The sequence below is a fragment of the Chelonia mydas genome, chromosome 4, assembly GCF_015237465.2.
Source record: "Chelonia mydas isolate rCheMyd1 chromosome 4, rCheMyd1.pri.v2, whole genome shotgun sequence".
In the NCBI taxonomy this organism is placed as follows: Eukaryota; Metazoa; Chordata; order Testudines; family Cheloniidae; genus Chelonia; species Chelonia mydas.
This window is the reverse complement of record NC_057852.1, coordinates 28862542-28882019: the sequence shown is the minus strand read 5'-3', so window position 1 is coordinate 28882019 and position 19478 is coordinate 28862542. Positions and strand designations below refer to the sequence as shown.

General features: G+C 37.4%; 1 protein-coding gene across 3 annotated transcripts in view; it reads left to right on the top strand.

Moving 5' to 3' along the window:
* Positions 1-19478, top strand: part of DNAJB14 (DnaJ heat shock protein family (Hsp40) member B14) — a 38609-nt gene extending 19131 nt beyond the window's left edge. For 2 of the 3 annotated variants that reach the window (XM_007063022.4, XM_037896962.2), the window contains 5 exons: positions 1746-1931; positions 2327-2421; positions 4028-4137; positions 5261-5433; positions 10024-19478. In XM_007063022.4, the coding sequence (XP_007063084.1) occupies positions 1746-1931; positions 2327-2421; positions 4028-4137; positions 5261-5433; positions 10024-10148 (689 nt within the window). In that variant the 3' untranslated portion in view covers positions 10149-19478. Of the gene's footprint in view, positions 1-1745; positions 1932-2326; positions 2422-4027; positions 4138-5260; positions 5438-10023 lie in introns of all 3 variants that reach the window. The other variant, XM_043545234.1, reaches the window with a different exon arrangement.

Sequence of the window (19478 nt, the reverse complement as noted above, 5' to 3'; positions counted from 1 at the left end):
TTTTTCTCAAGTGCAATCTAACTATGGTATTTTTCTTTCATTTTACATGGTCTTTTGGTGATGGAACAAATCAAAACACAAAACAAGGCTCTTATTTCTAGTTTAAGCCCTGAACAAAACTTTCTGTGTAGACCTGCCCAAGAGTACTAATTATGACACATTAAGGGTTTAAGATGGGAAATAGATTACTCATAGCAATCAAGTTAATTGCTAATAATTGTCTTAAGATAATTACACATGTTTTTGATAGCTAAACTTTATTCTATAAATTATATTATTTGTTTTAAAAGGTCCCTGTCAAATTTAAAAAATTGTTTTAAATTTTTTCACCTTGTGACTAATAATACTTTCAAGTACAGTGGACCCTCGCTAGAGCGCGGATTTGCATATAGCGCGGGCATGGTGATGGATCCCAAATTTAAACATTTAAATTGGGATCCATGATAACACGGCCCCTGCTATAACGCGGTTAACGCATGGATTCCGAACCCTACGTTCTAACGAGGATCTGGTGTATTAACTTGGAGATTTCCAAAATCAAACTTTCACTATTTCACTCTTCATTCAGGATGCACATTTTAAACAAAATTACTCGTCTTCTGGTTCTTCAGCAAATGCACATTACTTCAGTGTATGGGTTGAAAATGGTGCAGGGGAATGTTGGAGTCCCGACTGCTTTAATAGAAGTGTGTATTTTTCTTAACATTTCAGAAGTATCATTTGATCAGTCTCTGGAATACTGCCAGACAACATATTTTACTAAGTTGTCCAAGGGCCTATTCTTTTTATTTTAAGAACATTGATCAGGTTGTCTTTTTATTTCCTCTAAATTCTGTTTATAAAAAAAAAAACACAACTTTTTGAATTGCTGTGATCAGTTATTAGCAGTTTGTGATCGTTCGTGGCACAACATAAGCAAAAAAAAAAAAAAAAGTTGTCTAAAACATTTTTTGCAATAAGTTTTCTTCATGTGTATTTGTTATGAGCTGACTGACTTCTTTCTAATTTCTCTCCACAACTGAGGATGTCAAACTCTTACCACCATCTTTACCATGAGGCAGAGTAACCCTGATAACTGTATTTGAAGTGTGTGTCCTACAGCAGGGTTTCCGTGTAATCTCTTGTAGCTTGGTCTGTCATTTAAAAGCAGCACTGCCAGCAGTGTCACATGACAGTGTAAAAAAATATGGCTCTACATGCACCTCAGTAACCAAGATCAAGCACACACAGGTCAGGTAATTCCAAAAGTGAAGGTAGATTCACTAATATTAACTCTCATATTGCATGTGTAGTATTTTCTATTTGTCTTATTGAATGTAAATCTTAATGTATTATTCCTATTAATATAACCCATAAAATATACAGAAGACGCTGCATGGTAGAGCTAATGTTGTTGGATCAAGCCAAATGTTTGCAATTACCTGACTTTTGAGTTCACATTAAAGCTAAGTTTTTTAAATTGCAACGAGGGGGAAATATTTCAGCAGATGAAGACATTCCTTTGAAGATATAAACGTAACTGTCCAGCCTTCTATAGCTACTTTACCATGATGCAGGGCCTTGGAGGGAGTAGGAAACTGAAGATGTTTCTGGGCACCCTGTTCCACTGCAGTTGATTTTGTAACGTACAGTATCGCCTATGAATGATGCTAATCTTCAGCAAGTTCTTGACTGAAATTACAACTGTAATTACAGAACAGCTCTTATTGTTCAATTGTGTGAGCACTCTGTGTTCCCTGTTTCAGAGATTGGAAATGCATATGCTGTGCTGAGCAATCCAGAAAAACGAAAGCAATATGACCTTACAGGCAGTGAAGAGCAAGCATGCAATCACCCTGGCAATGGTAGATTTAATTTCCACAGAGGTTGTGAAGCTGATATTACTCCAGAGGATTTATTCAATATGTTCTTCGGAGGAGCGTTTCCATCAGGTATTTACTCATTAATATTTCATGGATATTTATCAGAGCTGCACTACTGAGTTCATATGATGATTTTTAGAATACTTAATCCAAACTTTTATTTTCCTAATCTACTGTAAGCAATTTTTCCTCTATGTATTGCTACAGTTTCCTTTTCTGATTGCTATGGTGACCTCAAGAGTACATGAAATCATAAATTCATAAATATTGTAGGTTTTCAAAAATAAGACCTAGTTTATTTAATGCAAATTTCAAAATAGAAGAAGTTTAAATATGAGCTATTTTAAATGTCTCACTCTGTATATTAATTCCCCAGTCTATAGTCATCAAGGCATTTTAGTTTCTCACTCATCTTGCGTGTTTATAACAGGTGTTTTCTTGACTGTTGATGCTTCTTTTTGTAGGTAGTGTACATTCATTTTCTAATGGTCGAGCTGGCTACAGTCATCCTAATCAACACCGTCATAGTGGACATGAGAGAGAAGAGGAGAGGGGTGATGTATGTTTGAGTGGTTTTGACCTGAATCTACTGCTAGAGAAAGAAGATTATAGTCATATACATGGCATGATTGCAGGGGAATCTTGGCTCTGTAGGAACAGCTCAATTTGCAAGTGAAATATTTTTACAGGGACAGCCTAGCTCCTTTGGTAAACAGACATGAAGATTTGCATAAGGTGCAGTAAACAGAACAAAAGAGCCCAAACTAACACCCTAATTGATTTAAGCTAGTGACTGGTCACTAAGAGCTTGTATGTACTTGAAAATTAATTTGGATTGAGCAGGGCAGATTGATTTAAATCACCAAGTGGAAACCGTTGATTTAAATAATCAATTTTAATGAACTTTTCCATCCGTACTTCAGTTATTTTCTAAAGAAAGTTGCATTCTCATTGGTTGATATAACTATTAACATATTTTGATTTACAACTAAATAGTCTTTACATTAGATGTGGTACATCTTTTTGCTGCCTCGGAGGGTACACTAACTATAGGCATTTATTTCAGAAATTATATAACATAACATTTTCAGGTTATTAATTTTACATTTATTATGTTAAAAATAGTGACTGATACATCGCTTATATATCGTGTAAATAATTTTTGCTCATGATTTTGTGTCAAGCTGAATTAGGATGGTAACTGGAATTTAATTTAACACCGTAAAACAGCTATATAATTTATTAAAACAACACTAAATGTTTTGGATATATAAATTTCTCTTATCAAAACATGTTACACATTTACAACTAAATTTTAATAAGTTTAGGCCTTAACATGTTTTGTATTAAATTGAGATTTCATTTTCAAATGGGTTTATTTTTAAAAAAGAACTTCTTATTTAAATAACAAAAATTTAAAAAATCCAATTTAAAAAGTCCAATTTTTTTCCACCTTGATATTAAGGTAGGAAGTTAATTTAAAACACAATAGCTACTCCTGAGAATAACTTCATGTGTGGACGCTCTTGTTCTGGAATAAGAGCGCCTTATTCACATTTATCCTAATCTACTTTAAAAGTGGATTAAGTTAAGAGCATTCACACATGCAGTTACTTAAGAATAGCTGTTTCAGAATTTCAGAATAGCCCTAAGTGTGGCGTGCTGTGTACCTGCATTTAGTTGCTTATTTGACATCTATATAAACCTGGTCCAGTCCATTAAATCAGTGAAAAGACTCATTGACTTCAGTGGGCGTTGAATTACAACTCTGGAGTTTTAAATGCATCTCTTCAGTGTTGTATGATACAATATGTATTGCATTCCTGTTAACTAACTAATTACTTAGGTTGTAAACTGTTGGGATAGGGAAAGCCTTTCTCTTGTGTGTGTGCAGTGTCAGCACAATGGGGTTCTAATTTTTGATTGGAGTCTCTGGGCACTATTACAGTACAAATAATAATTATGAGTGATTTTGGGGTAGGGATATCTGACAGTACCTAAAATTTGTAGTTGTTCTACAAAGCAGTTGGTCTTTTGGATTTTTAGGTTATTGGTATAGTGTTCAATCTTAAAAAGCAAATCCCAGATTAAACCCTGCCAAATTTGCATACTATCTTGATCCCGATTTTATGAAATGCCCAAATCTTATTTGTTCTGTTCCGTAGGGAGGCTTTTCTATGTTCATCCAGCTGATGCCTATTATTGTATTGATCCTCGTCTCTTTGTTGAGCCAGTTGATGGTTTCTAATCCTCCTTATGCCTTGTACCCAAGATCGTAAGTAATGCTGATTAAATTTGTTAAAAAAATACTTCTCCATTTTTAAAATGCCCTTTTTATTTCTTTGCATGGCTTTTTAACATCTGCTTTGCAGAGTCATCTTCTACTTGTATCAAGTCAGGCAGTTGATAAAAACAACCTCCTGACCTGTGTTGTTAAGGTCTGAATTATAATGAAAGCTGGAGAAAGTCTCTATTCCCCCTTTTCCCCCAGAGTAGACTTTGTTACAATATATTATCCCTGCCTGTCTGGGAGGGAATACAGGTGTTGAAACTCATATCTATTTCAGATGGAAGGGAATCTAAAACTCCATATTTTTTCTTGAAAGAAATAACTCCCTTGACAAATCATGCAGGAGGTAAATTGCTATCGCTGCTTGTAGGGTTCTCACTCTCTTGCTGAACTTCATAGAAGGAAGGCTCCTTCTCCTGCAGCGTTTGAGCTCCACAGGAGAGAGATCTTCTTCCCTTTTGAGGCTAAGCTCCTGTGATACAAGCACCACTCCTCCAGAGCACGCACAAACCATGCGTTTTTAATCCACAATGTGCCAGCATGCAGGTGGATTTCTCAAGGGCTGCAGTAAAACATTTTAGAGTGAAATGTTGCAGGCTGTGGACCTCGTTTTTTGTTTTGCCAGGTTCCAGTGTTGGTTGGCTGTTTTATACTTATTTATTTATAATGTTTTAAAACAAAGATGGCTTACTAAAATTACTTTTGGAGATGGAGAGAGGTAAAAGGCAGAAGTTCTATATTCATATGAATGTAAACATTTTCTTTTGTTAAACATGACACTCCCACTGCTTTTCATTACAACTCTGACTTTTCTGTACCTTGAAATAGTGTACTCAGTGAGACCTTATTGCTGCTCACCAATGGCAACATTTGAAACGTACATATTGTGTATATAAAAAGAATAACAAACATGGGGGGGAGGGATAGCTCAGTGGTTTGAGCATTGGTCTGCTAAACCCAGGGTTGTGAGTTCAATCCTTGAGGGGCCATTTAGGGATCTGGGCCAAAAATTGGGGATTGGTCCTGCTTTGAGCAGGGGGTTGGACTAGATGACCTCCTGAGGTCCCTTCCAACCCTGATATTCTATGATTCTATGTGTCTCTCACAGTGGTACAGGGCAGACCATCAAAATGAAGACAGAAAACCTGGGTGTCATTTATTATGTCAGCAAGGACTTCAGAAATGAATACAAAGGAGTGTCATTACAGAAGGTGGAAAAGAGTGTGGAAGAGGACTATGTGTCCAACATTCGAAATAACTGTTGGAAGGAGAGGCAGCAAAGTAAGTTTACCCAATGAGTAATGTTTGGCACTTCTCAAAAACATGTGTTACCATGAAAAGCTTATTTCTGTGTTAGAATAGAATGAAGTGACTATTTTTACTAAAAGGTGTTTACATGTGATTTGCATGAAAGAACCAATACAAAGGCCAGACTTTCACGTTTGTTGCATTTTAAAAATACGCCAATAGTCTGTGTTAATTCCCAAGGTTTTTACTTGACGACTGAAGGAAACAACTGCCACCTACAAAATGATAGATTCCTTGTTCTGTTAACTGTGACCGTTTCTTAGAAAGTGAATTGCTGTAAATTTTTGGCATTGAATGACACACTTATTAATTTGACTACATTAATAATGGGAAAGAAGGAAAACTTACTTTGACCTGAGGTCTTGAACTTCCTGTATTTAGTCCTGGACCACACTAAAAATGACACATTGAAATTTCAATATCATGTACATCTTTGGGGCCCAAAATAAATGTTTCACTTTCTGTCATTTTATCTCCCTTCCCAACAACTAGCAACTTGTGCAATATCAGATCTTAAACAGGTTGTTTAGGCTACTAACTTTTTTCTTACCCCCATTAATTCAAATATAATTTAACCAGCTACTTTTTAGAAGGGATAGAGCGCAAATCCAATCCTTTAATACCTGTGAGCGACGTAAAACGTTGTCAGACTGTGAAGGTAGGGCTGCAAAAAATCACATCAAAACTGAAGTGAGAAAGAAAAATGACATGTTTTTTAACATCCAATATCTCACAATCTACAGGGACTAGATATTCTTTGGACCAGTACAAATGTTTACAAGATCATGAAGTCTTCCACTCATTGGTCATGGATCAATCAACAGACATAAATAAAAGTTAGATCCCTATTTTTTGTCCCTCCAAAATAAATTAACATCCTTTAGGTAAAGCTTAGAATTAATTAATTTAGAATCATTAATACTAGAGTTGGACGAAATAATTTTTTCCCATGAAAGATTTTGAACAAACATTTTTCATTCACGGTTTTTGAGAAATTTTGAAATGAAATTTAAAATTTTGAGTTTTGAATTCTGATATTTTTTTTCCTCTCTCTCCCTCTTCACATTCCCCTTTTTTCCCCCATTGGAAACACTGATGCGATAGAGATTTTTTTTAAGTGTGTGAAAGTAGGACGGGGTGCTCTTCCGCACTTGTTTAAACATGGAAAAATGGAAAGTAAACACAAATAGTACTCTCTCTAATTTGTTTTTACTTTTTTCACTTTCGATTTTTTTTAAGAATATATTCTCCACCTTCTCACGCTAAAAAAACCCACGCTTTTAGCCAACATCATCCTGAGGGGAAAAGTACAAAAGAGACAGAGAGAAAAATAGTTTTTCCCACTTTCTGAGGTTTGTTAATCTCTACTGCCCCTTATGCTTGCTTTTTTCCAGTAGTAAAAGATGGGGGGAGTAAATAAGGGTGAGAGGGGTGGGTGAAGATTCCAAAAGTAAAAAGCAAAATAGTTGTTTTGAAATCTAAACTGAAAGGAGAAACAGTTAGGAATGAAAACTTTCATTTTGAAATTTGCTGTCATAAAATGTGGTCAGATAACATTTTCCTGCTTAAAAAAATGGTTTTCAATTAAATCCTATTTTTCTACAGGATACATTTGCTATTTAGAATAGGAAACGTACAAATGTATTTGTAGATTTGAGCTTAAATGTTGATGTGACTTCTCCTTAAAATAATTGCTAAAAAAATGAGACATGCAAGGGTACATAGGTACCATCTCATAATAGATGCAACATAATCTTTTTGTGAAGTAATACCATATTATTGTTTAGTCCCTTTGTTTCTGTTTTACAGCAGGTTTTTGCATAATGCAAGATGCTGCAAAAAAAAAAAAAAAAAAAGGTGGGGAGGGATGTGGAGGGTAGGAATTCTATAGAAGTTCTCTAAATCAAAAATTGATTTAAAAAATATCCTATCCAAAGCAGGGTTGGAGATGGGTTTTGGATGGGTTATTTTCTTCAAGGCTTAAACACGTCAATTTGAATATTTAATGGAAGTCTCACAAACTATAATGTGGTTAAAATAGCAAATCCAGGTAGGGGATCACCAGGTGACTGAACTAAATTGCTGCTGTATGTCTGAGTTCTGAGGGGATAGCACAGTAATCTGCCTTTATTGACCCCTCATCCCCCATATCTGCTAATCCCACTCCCCCACCCCACCCCCGAAAGCAGAGCATGGGATTGCAGAGGAAGGACCATTCAAAAACATCCCCAAATTTAAAAAAAAAAAAATAAACACCCTCACTAAGAAGTCTTTCAGGCTCGCGATATGGGGGAGGCCTCTCTGACTTCAATTTGAAGACAAAGCACCCAAAACAAGGAGGAATGAGCGGGCCAAAGAAAATCAACCACCAACCAGGGCGAACGTTAAGGAGTAGATCTTTGAGTCTGACTACCAGATGTAAGACATCCAAGATTCAAGCAGTAAAGAAGGAAGTTACTGATGTGGAATATTGAGTCACTGTGCTAGAAATGTCTGGCCTAGGACAAACGAGAGAGAGAGAGATGTAGCATAAATTGGACGATACGGAAAATAGATCAAGGAGAAACAATATTGGACTTAAAGGATTGCCTAAAAACTCCGAAGCAGGAAATCCAATTTGGTTTGTAAGATCTTCAGTCACAGAGTTGATCAGTCAGAGCTGTGGGGGGTCAGAGAGCACATAGGGTGCAGCTCTCTCCACGAGGACCTCTTACCAGTCCTCATTGTGCCATTTCATTACTATCAGCAGAAAGATTTAATTATGAAAAAAGCCAGAGGGCATCTGCAGCTTGTACTCAAATGGGGTAAGCTGCAATTTTTCCAAAACCTTTCTGTCCTAACTAGAGCTGTGTGCAGAAGTTGCATTTTGCAAACACTTCCAAGGTTTTGGAATTTGACTTTATTCTGAATCAGAATGGAAGCCTAAAACTTTACAATGATCTGTGAAGGAAAATTCCTGAAGAAAATCATTGCAGGTTGATTGAAATGTTTCTTTTATGACCATCTAAATGTTTTGTATAGTATATAATACAAAAAATTTTTTAAAAAAAAATCAAAATAGTCATTTCAAAATGAAAAATCTAAATGTTTCATTCCAAAAAGTTGAAATGTGATGTTTCAACATTAGAACTTTTTTCAGGGGTTTCTTCTGAAATAAAAGTGAAATGAACTTATTTTTTCAAAGTGTTTCACTTTAGACAGTAGAATGCAGTAGCATATGGTTCCATCAAAATTCTCCAACCAGCTCTAGCCCAAGCTTTAAAAAAAGAGGAGAGAGCTAGGGGAGATTATAGTGGCTGTCAGGATGGCAAAGATTTGCTAAAGATGGGGATTCCTGTTTAAATTCTCATTCAGCTTCCAAAATCAGTATTGTATAGTTAGAGACTTTAAACGAGGGAAAATACAGTCCAGTTTCTTTGGATAGAAATCCACATTTCAGACATACGAGAGTATACCCCAGAGGTAGAAAATAATAATGAGCTGATTAAAAAACTTTGGCAGATTCTGAAGCCCAGGGAAAGGAGGGTAGGAAAAGATAAAATACTCTAGAGTACATACTGGCAACGGCAGAAGTGAAGCTGAACAAGAGAAGAGTCAGAAGTTTCACTCAATTTCATAAAGACTTTGGAAACAATATGTCCTAGATGGTGTAAAAAGGCTCACTCTGTAATATGGTAATGCCCTGTTAAATTGGAGGGATTTGATGATAATTTCTCATTATGCAGTAATATGATAATTTTGTTTGTGATGTTTACATGGCATTGATTTTGTAAACCTAATAAAACTTCCTAAATAGCTTTTAAAAACCAAAGAAATAGCAAATCCTAAAAATTAGAGTTTCTATATGTGTAATAAGCTATTCCTGCTTTGTATTTTATTTATGAAAATATCTGCTCCGTGTTCAATGGTGGGTTTTTCAGATGTCATTCTTTGCTATTTAAAAACTTCTTTCCAAAGCTGTTTGTCTTTAATTAATGACTTATTCGTTAGAATTTTAACCTGAGACTGAAAAAGAGATGTTACGCAATTCAGATACTCCACAATGTAGGAACTCCTGTAAAACAGAACACAGGGATTATTTTATGCCTGAGAAACTGGCATATTTAGTGTGCTGGACAACTAGGTCTCAAAGGCATTTAACTCTCAGAATGGATTTTGAACACTGCCAGGGTAACTAGAGGTGTACCATTAAGATCACACAGAAGATCATTGACCACAGGGGTGAAGTGATCAATATCTTTATTGGTGTACAGTAAGTAAGCAAGTAATGGGGGATAGGGAATCTCTCTGAAATCAGAAAGTACGGATTGAAATATAAGAACACTGAAAGTCTGTTACCGGCATTGCCCTTCAAACTGGCAAGCAATGCTGACGGAAATCCAGCAGAGGGAAGCCTGCAATAAAATGACACATTGATGTCACTATGATTATCAATTGGGAGTAGCAAACAGAGTGATGCAAGGTGTGAGGAGGATTTAGATGTTTGGGGTAGTTCTGAGTGAGAGAGAGTCCTGCATACACGTGAAATTACTACTTTAACCCTAAAAATCTTTCTTTTTTAAGAAACAGACTTGCTGTACGCAGCAAAAGTGTACCGAGATGATCGCCTCCGAAAGAAAGCAGACTCCTTGCCCATGGACAACTGCAAAGAACTAGAAAGGCTCACCAGTATCTATCGAGGAGGATGAACTAGAATTTTACCCGTGCATCCTTAAGTACGCTATTATATCTCTTGTCAAGTGAGAAGAGATTTAGCTTCATCCTGAAAGTTGAAAAGAGGGTGGATGTAAAACTCTACTGTGTAGCTGTTTCCAGAATCCTTATGATGAAATTTCATTTAATGGCTTCTTTACCTACTATGAAATATAGAACAAAGTCAGTTTACATATTTTAATTGTTTAGATTTTACTTCAAAGGTTTCCATGAATTCTTTCAGCAGAGAGAGTAGCTCAGAAAGGATGCCACGCTTGTAGAGACTTAGTCATAGTGGTTCTCCTCTAACATATTTGTCATGTAAATATCTATGGAAAGAACACTTTGTGTATATACAAGTTAAATGACTTTCTATTTAAAATCTCAGAAATTTAGCTCCATAAAACATTTTGTTTCACTGATGAAATAAATAGTATGACTACATCACTCCTTATTCAGATGTCAAGTGTGTGTAGTTTAAAAAAAAAAATGTTAAACACTTTATCTCTAACTTTATGTAAAATCTTCAGGCTTTACCAGCTTAGAGGAACTTGATATTTTTAAAATATAGCAGTGTATATTCCGAAATATATGTTGGGATAAATTTAATTTGGTGTAGAGTAGCAGTTAGCTGTTGTCGTTTTTAAGAATTTCTGACCAATACTAAGAAAACCAAGAGCTTCACTAATCTCTTTTAAAAGTAAATATTTGTAAAGTGCTATGCAGAAGTTATGAACATTGCTTTTAGTACTTGGAGTACTTTACAGCAACTCTGCCCTTTGGTATTTCAGTTGTATATAAGTCCATAAGCATGTTGAACATGCATTCCCAGGTTCCTTATTTTTCACTGAAAAGGTAGAGGGAAAACCTGCAATAGTAATTAGTTTAAAAAAAACAAACAAAAACAATGTTTCCTCTGGGGAGATTCGCAGTTTCTCATTTCAAGCTAGTATCTTAAAACTGATTCCTATTCACTCAACACAAGTGGAATAGGAAAATCACTGCTCAAGTCAAGCGTTGTGCCTTTTAACACTTCTGACAATTAACTATTAAATGCTTAGCTGCCTTGTAACATTTTGCTGTGATCAGAGCCCCACAAATTTGATCAAGTACAGGAACAAGAGGAAGTTACAAGAAATAAAGTTGTTTCAGTCCAGAATCTTGCTGGATGGACTTCCTGTAGATGAGAAAACATACCATTTAACTATTAAATACAATAAAGTATCATTTAATTCCATGGACTGAACATGTAAATTATATGTATCCACACATGCTGTCACAAATTAAGGGGCATTCTGAAAAAACTGGATACAGGGTGTGTGGTGCTGATAGAAAGAAATGAGTAGGTGCTTTGAGTGTAGTAGGTGAAATTTCTACATCATTGTACTTTTGTCAATGCAACATAGCAAAATATTTTGTCTTTCATTTGTGAATGCTGGCTATTTGGTAATAAGGGCAGTCCATTGTTTTAGAGAATTTCTCTCTCTAAATTTATCAAATTGTGGGGAGGCAAATTCTGCTCTCTGGTTATAACAGTGTAGCTACTTAACTGAAGTCTTCAACTTCATTGGGCTTACTTTGGATTTACACTGGTGTACTTTGTGAGCATAATTAGTCCTCAGAGCCACATTAAATGCTGCTAATTTGAGTGGACCTTAAGCCTTTTGTGTTTACCTTTTCTAAAGTGTCTCACTGGAAGTGCCCAGTATTGTATATGGTGGTGTAACATGGAACAGGCTGGCTGGTGACGTACAAAGCTAATAGCCAAACCAAAACATTCTTGCTCTTTTGGAAGAGGTAATGTTCATAGTAGAAATCAAAGGTGAACTTCAAAGCGAAGAGCTGAAAACTGAAACGAAGCAGGGTTTCTGTGCTGAATGTCCCCACGAATCTGGTTTTGGGGCAAGGAGAGACAAATGATGTATCACATTCATCTGTTTATTGTAGAAATCATCCAAATGTTTGCAGTTTGCCTTAGAAGTAAAGAAAGCAAGCAAATGTGGATTACCTAAATTCTAAAAGTATCCCGAAAGCATCATAAATATGCTAATTTGGAGGACATAACATCAAAGAACTTGTCAAATTCTCTAGATAGTCGTAATAGAAGAATTTTTTCAATGGTCTTGAGCAAATGCACTGGCCTCCTGCTTCATAGATATGCCTGTATGCTTGTGGGTGCCATTTTTTCAGTGAACACAAAAGGAAATGATTTCATAGTGTGTTTATAAAATATGGGGGCTGTGAAATCACAGTTAAGAAATATTTTTAATAAAGCTGCTTACAATAAACCTGTAGTTACTGCACAGTTAGAACTAGGCTGCTACATTCCATTGAATTATAAATTATTAGAAAAATAATTACCTTTCTAAGCATATTCCATTTAAAAAACATGTTTTGATTGGTTGAAAAAATGCTGCTTAACACTTAATAGATTAAGTATTTGCAGTCTCTCTTACTGAGACCAGGGTATGGGGACTGGGGAAGCATGGGTATTACTTCCTATACCTGCCTACCTTAAAGGTGATCTGCAAGGATTCTTTTAAAGTTGGCCATGTGTCCTGTTTTGCTTCTTTGTAATGTATTTTAAAAATAAAAGTCTGGGGGTTTTTACTTTTTTTAAAAAAAACTTAATATCAGGAATGTCAAGTCTCCTTTTCCTTGGTTTTGCTGAAGGATCTTCTGGGTAGCTCAAAGTATGTTTCTTGTGAGCAAGATGTTAACTGAAGGGATAAATATCCTTTCTCAAAAATGTGAATTAGTCTTAAGTTAAATATTATCAAAAAAACAAACCAGAGTTTTAAGCAGCCTGACTTAAAAATCCCTGCACTTTTTAGCCGCTCGGATTTTAATCTGGACTTTTGTGAGTCAGTCACTTCACTAGTCCTCCAGTCACCATAGAGATTTCCAGCTTGCACAGAACCTGAATTTCTCAACTGAAAAACCAGCTGAGAAAAATCATTTAACAAAAGAGATCCTTGTAGGCTAACTTGATATATAATAAAGAAGCAAAAACAAGCCCATTTATTTCCTTTGCAAAGGTGACCTTTAAAAAAAATCCCCACAACATAACATCTATGTTTTAGTCAGTGGAGAACCCTGATTTGTTACCAGTTTACGGTAATATATATTTTGCACATTTGGTAAACATTTCAGTAGAAGTTCTGTTTGTTTACCTAAAAACAAACTTAAAAGTGAATTTAGGACTTTAAAAAAAAAAAGACTTATTTGTAAGATTACAAAAGACAAAGTTTATAGCCATTAAAATATAGTTAGCACTTTATTTTAAAGCAAGGATCTCAAACTCAGATCACCACGAGGGCCACATGAGGACTAGTACGTTGGCCCGAGGGCTGCATAACTGAAACCTTTTCATACAATGATACAAAAGTATAGTCAAAAATGAAAAAAATGAAGAGTAATATAGTATGCTATTAAAAGTCAATGTAGTAACTTTTTAAAAACTGTAATGCGAAGAGGGGTTTTAATAAAATATAAACACCTGTAACTATTCCTTATGTGGTCAGTAACACTGAGGATGATCTATACTAACAGTCTATCAACACAGCTGTAATTGCAGAAACTTTTTAAAGTAACTATACATACAAAATATGTTGTCACTTTTAACAAACATTCTTCCCAACTACTTACAGCAAAGAATCTCACATGCTGAACTTCATACGTCAGACTCCTCATTTAGTCCATGAGGCCCTGCCACTGCCCTGCCTCTTCCCACCCCTTCACTGACCCCATTCCAACACCTTCCCCAAAGTCCCCGCCCCAACTCCGCCTCCTCTCTGCCCCTATTCCAACCCCTTCCCCAAATCCCTGTCCCAGTCCTGCCTCTTCTCCACCTCCTCCCCTGAGCATGCCATGTCCCCGCTCCTCCCCCCTCCCTCTTGGAAAGTCCTAAGTGCTGCCAAACAGCTGTTTGGCAGCGCGAAGTGCTGTGAAGTAGGCGGAGGAGCAGGGAGGAGGGGATCCTGGGAGTTTGGCTGCCAGTGGAGTTGGCGCCTATGATGGGCTGCAGGAAATAATTCCGCTGGCTGTGTGTTTGAGACCCCTGTTTTAAAGGATCAGAGTCAATTTAAAAACTTCCCTCTGGAAATCTTTGACCTATTGTTACAAGTAACAAGTAAGAGTGCTATTATGATGAAGAGGCAAAACAATATCTATTTTTCAAGTTTGTTTATTTTGTAGTAGTTTCACTGACTGACTCACTATTACAGGGGAATCAGTGTCCTCTGTGTGGGTCTTTCACATAGCAACAAGTAGAGGAAAACACAGGAAAATGCAATAGTAAAACGAAAAACTGACGGGAACTCAAAGGTAGGCGTCATTACCTGAAACTTTCACCCTTTTTATTTAATTCACCAAAGTGATCGTAAGAATGGTCATACTGGATCAGACCAAAGGTCCATCTAGCCCAGTATCCTGTCTTCCAACAGTGGCCAATGCCAGGTACTCCAGAGAGAATGAACAGAACAGGTAATCCATCAAGTGATCCATCCCATCGCCCATTCCCAGCTTATGGCAAACAGAGGCTAGGGACACCATCCCTGCCCTTCTGGCTAATGGCCATTGATGGACCTATCCTCCATGAACTTATCTAGTTCTTTTTTGAACCCTGTTGTAGTCTTGGCCTTCACACCATCCTCTGGCAAAGAGTTCCACAGGTTGAGTATGTTGTGTGAAGAAATACTTCCCTTTGTTTGTTTTAAATCTGCTGCCTATTTAATTTCATTTAGTGACCCCTACTTCCTGTGTTAGGAGGAGGAGTAAATAACACTTCCTTATTTACTTTCTCCACACCAGTTATGATTTTATAGAGCTCTATCATATCCAATTAGTCATCTCTTTTCCAAGCTGAAAAGTCCTAGTCTTATTAATCTTTCCCTCATATGGAAGCTATTCCACACCCCTAATCATTTTTGTTGCCCTTTTATGTACCTTTTCTAATTCCAATATATCTTTCTTGAGATGGGGCGATCAGATCTGCATACAGTAATCAAGATGTGGGCATAACAGGGATTTATATAGAGGCAACATGATACTTTGTCTTCTTTTCTGTGCCTTTCCTAATGATGCCCAACATTCTGTTCACTTTTTTGACTGCCGCTGCATATTGAGTGGATGTTTTCAGAGAGCTATCCACAATGACTCAAAGATCTCTTTTTTGAGTGGTAACAGCTAATTTAGACCCCATCATTTTATATGTTGGGATTACATTTTCTAATGTGCATTGCTTTGCATTTATCAACGTTGAATTTCATCTGCCATGTCGTTGCCCAATCACCCAGTTTTGTGAGATCCCTTTGTAACGCTTGTAACTCTTTGGAATTAACCATCTTGAGTAGTTTTGTATCATCTGCAAATTTTGCCACCTCACTGTTTACCCCTTTTTCCGGATCATTTATTAACATGTTGAATAAGACTGATCCCAGTACAGACCCCTGGGGGACACCACTATTTACCTCTCTCCATTCTGGAAACTGACCATGTATTCCTACCCTTTGTTTTCTATCTTTTAACCAGTTACCAATCCATGAGAGGACCTTCTCTCTTATCCCACGACAGTTTACATTGCTTAAGAGCCTGCATTGCAACCTTCTCAGTTTCTTTTCCAAAGGGAACAAACATCACATTCCATAGATATATTGTAGGTGTGATCAAAATCTTTCATTATTTAAACCTCCTGTTTTCCTATCCTTTGTAGTACTTGTGGTGTCACTCTAGCAGAAACCAGAAAATGTGGAGCTCAGATTTCTCAGGACCTTGGAAGAGATTTTGCTGAAGATGTAGTGCTTAATAACAATTTTACATAGCCAAATACTTTTCCCCCTCTTGGTGAAGCTGCTTTCTTTGAAATCCGTGGCAAAATTCCATTTCATTGAACTCAGTGGCAAATGTCATTTATTAAATACAATACAGTATAATTTAATTCCACGAACGGAGTATGTATGTTCCATCTATCAACACATGCTGACAAATTACGGGACTTCCTGAACCTGTGGGATACAGGGTACATGATGCCTGTAGAAAGAGTGAGAGAGTGTTTGAGTTAGTAGGTGACAGTGATTCAGTTGCTCTTTGGGGACTTCAGTGGGGCTTGGGGGCGGGGGGGAACAAAAGTGGAATTAGCCATTTGCAGTATCAGGCCCATACACCTTAGCAAAGCCATTCATTTTACTTTAAATCATTCTTGGTGTACAGTAGGGAACAGTTTAATCTTAAACCTCTGTTCACGGTTTTCCCCCATGTAGCCATTTTAATTATACCAGAAGCTCCCATGATCTGTTAATGAGGCAGCTGAAGATTTTACAGGGATCTTATTTCACTGGGAATCTCTTTAGAAGTTACCTTAGTCCACCAAATCCATTATTTTATCCTATGTTCCTATGATTATTTTTGGTAGGAGATAGTGGGTCCTCAACTTTCATTAAAACTAATTGCCTTTTTCATATTCTGCAAGAATGATTTGTATCTCTTTATGCCTGAACTGGTGGTTTGTTTGTTTTTAACACAAGGCCAAATATTCAAAAGTACTCCGAATTTGTTGTGGAGCTGGATTTTTCAAAAGAGCTTAACTTCTATTTAGGCACTTAAAGCAGTCAGATTTTCAAAAGTTCCCAACACCCAGCAGCTCCTGTTTAGTACAATAACAGCTGTTGGATGCTGAGCGCCTTTGAAAATCTGCTCCTATGGTCTTGGGGGAGAGGGTTGAGGTTGTTCTTTGTTACAACCATCTGAACAAGCGAAATACTGAATATTCACAACCGCTATTTGTACTTATAAAAATACAGGCAATCTTGCATTATGTGACAACTTCATTTCCCTTTTTGAATATGGTATGTAATACTTATATAGTATCATGCAGATCCATAGTTATATGATGCATGCACATGCAAATACTAATATATGCATACACCTATATATCTATAAAACTGCATTTACTGGAAATGGGCCTCAATGGGGAGGGGCAAGTAAGTCATGAACTATCTTGATAAGGTCTCTGAGCATTTCAGTCTTTCACCTTCTACTGTTAACTTTGAGAGTAACGTTGTTGGCATTGTTAAAAAAAATTTTTTTAAACCATTTGCTTTTTGGGTATTAACCATCATAGCAGAAACATTTATAATCTTATGAAAATGGATAAACTTCCCACAATGCTTGATTATTGTTAATTGACAAATTTTCAATTTTGATCTTTCGGAATCTTCACCTTTTCCCTAACTGAGTCAGCCTACCACTTGAACTGTGTGGATTGTAATCCACTGACTAACCACGTCGTAAGTTTAGGTTCATCATCATGAACCAACACAAGATTCCCTTTCGTCCATTAAATCTGCATGGAGATGCGTTTTGTTCCTCCACATAGTGGGATAGAGGAATGAATGAACACAGTGATCAGACTGTCCAGTTTTGGGCACTTAACAGAATAGATGGCTGCCTCTATATTTCTAATCCCATCAATTTAGCTGAAGAAGGGGGCGGGGAGAGGGTGCGAACTGATAGGAGAAACTTGGAAAAGGAAAAAGAAAACCATCCTTTTAACTTTCATGCAGATCTAGTCTGTGTTTAAGGGGAAATAGGTAGAATGAGGCCTCTTGGTGTAATCTTTTAGATGACTTTGTAATCTTGAAGGAAAGCTTCAGGTTTCAAGCTCCTTTTTCAGTTTGGTTACTCACTATTAAAGATATGAATTTTTTCCAATATGTTTAAATAATTTCCTTTTTAAGCATGTTGAACAGAAACATAAATATTCCTTATATTAAGGGTTATGTGAAATGTAGTTTTTAAAGCTTCTTTGCATGTATAATTTCCCTGACAAATACATGATTCCTTTTCACTCAGTAACAAGGTTTGCTGGTCTTGGGACCACTAGACTTGTGAATCCTGTGTGTGCATGTGTTTAGAGGTGTATATATTTCTTTTCCAGCTAATACCTCAAACTTGTGATAGTTTAATATTGTGCCACTGTAAGTTTGCACAGAGCAGAGCTTCCATTAGGAATTAAAATTATCCACCCAATTTTGAGAGTTCTGGTGTCACTGATCTTTAAATGCTTTTTTTCCCTGCCACCCCGACCCCCTCAGTATGTGGGTAAGAATTCCCATTACAGCAGGGGTGGGCAAACTTTTTGGCCCAGGGACCACATCTGGGTATGGAAATTGTATGGCAGACCATGAATGCTCATGAAATTGGGGGTGGAGTGCAGGAGGGGGTAAGGGCTCCGGTTGGGGATGCAGGCCAGAAATGAGGAGTTCAGGGTGTGGGATTGGGCTCCGGGCTGGGGTAGGGGGTTGGAGTGCAGGGGTGTGTGTGAGGGCTCTGGCTGGGGGTGCAGGCTCTGGGGTGAGGCTAGGGATGAGGGGTTGGGGGTGCAGGAGGCTGCTCCAGGCTGGGGTTGAGAGGGCGGGAGGGGGATCAGGGCTGGGGCAGGGGTACAGGTGCTGAGTGGTACTTACCTCAAGCAGCTCCCAGAAGCAGTGGCATGTCCCCGCTCCAGCTCCTATTCGGAAGCACTGCCAGGCGGCTCTGCATGCTGCCCTGTCCACAGACACCACCCCTGCAGCTCCCATTGGCTGTGGTTCTTGGCCAATGGGAGCTGCGGGGGCAGTATGTGGAGCCTCTTGGCTGCCCCTAAGCGGTAGGAGCCAGAGCGGGGACATGCCATTGCTTCTGGGAGGTGCGCGGAGCGAGACAAGCCCCAGACCCCGCTCCCTGGCGGGAGCGCGAGGGCCAGATTAAAACGTCTGGAGGTCCGGCTGCAGCCCCTGGGCTGTAGTTTGTCCACCCTGCATTACAGGGTCCATTTTTAGAAAATTATACCCTTTTGCTCTGCTCAGCAATCTGAAATCTGACAAAGTAAAAAGCATTTCTCAATGTGAATAAACTGAAATGTGGTTGGAAATGGCTTACATTTGAAATGACATTTCTGAACTTGCTGCTGGTACTGGCTGTTTTGCTCAATTGTGACTGATATTTTACAAGTGTATGTTGGAGAATATAAAGTCCCTCACCTGCTTTAAAAATCTGAAGGAATTCTAAATGCTTGTTCTTTGGACTTTTATAAAAAACAGTGCGGGAGAGGTTATACAGTCTTTGCAAATCATGTTCAAGACACCTAATAAATTTAATAGAAGGCTTGCAAAAGAAATCCGGTGAAATGAAGGTAGTATCTTAACAACGAAGATCTTATTTTATTTTGTCTAATTTGAAAGCATTTTCAAGATTTAAAGGTTAAGTTTTAAAAAAAGACTTGTCTGATTTATAATATCTAATGTAATATTAGACATATCAAAATAAAATTATTTTCAGTGTGAAAA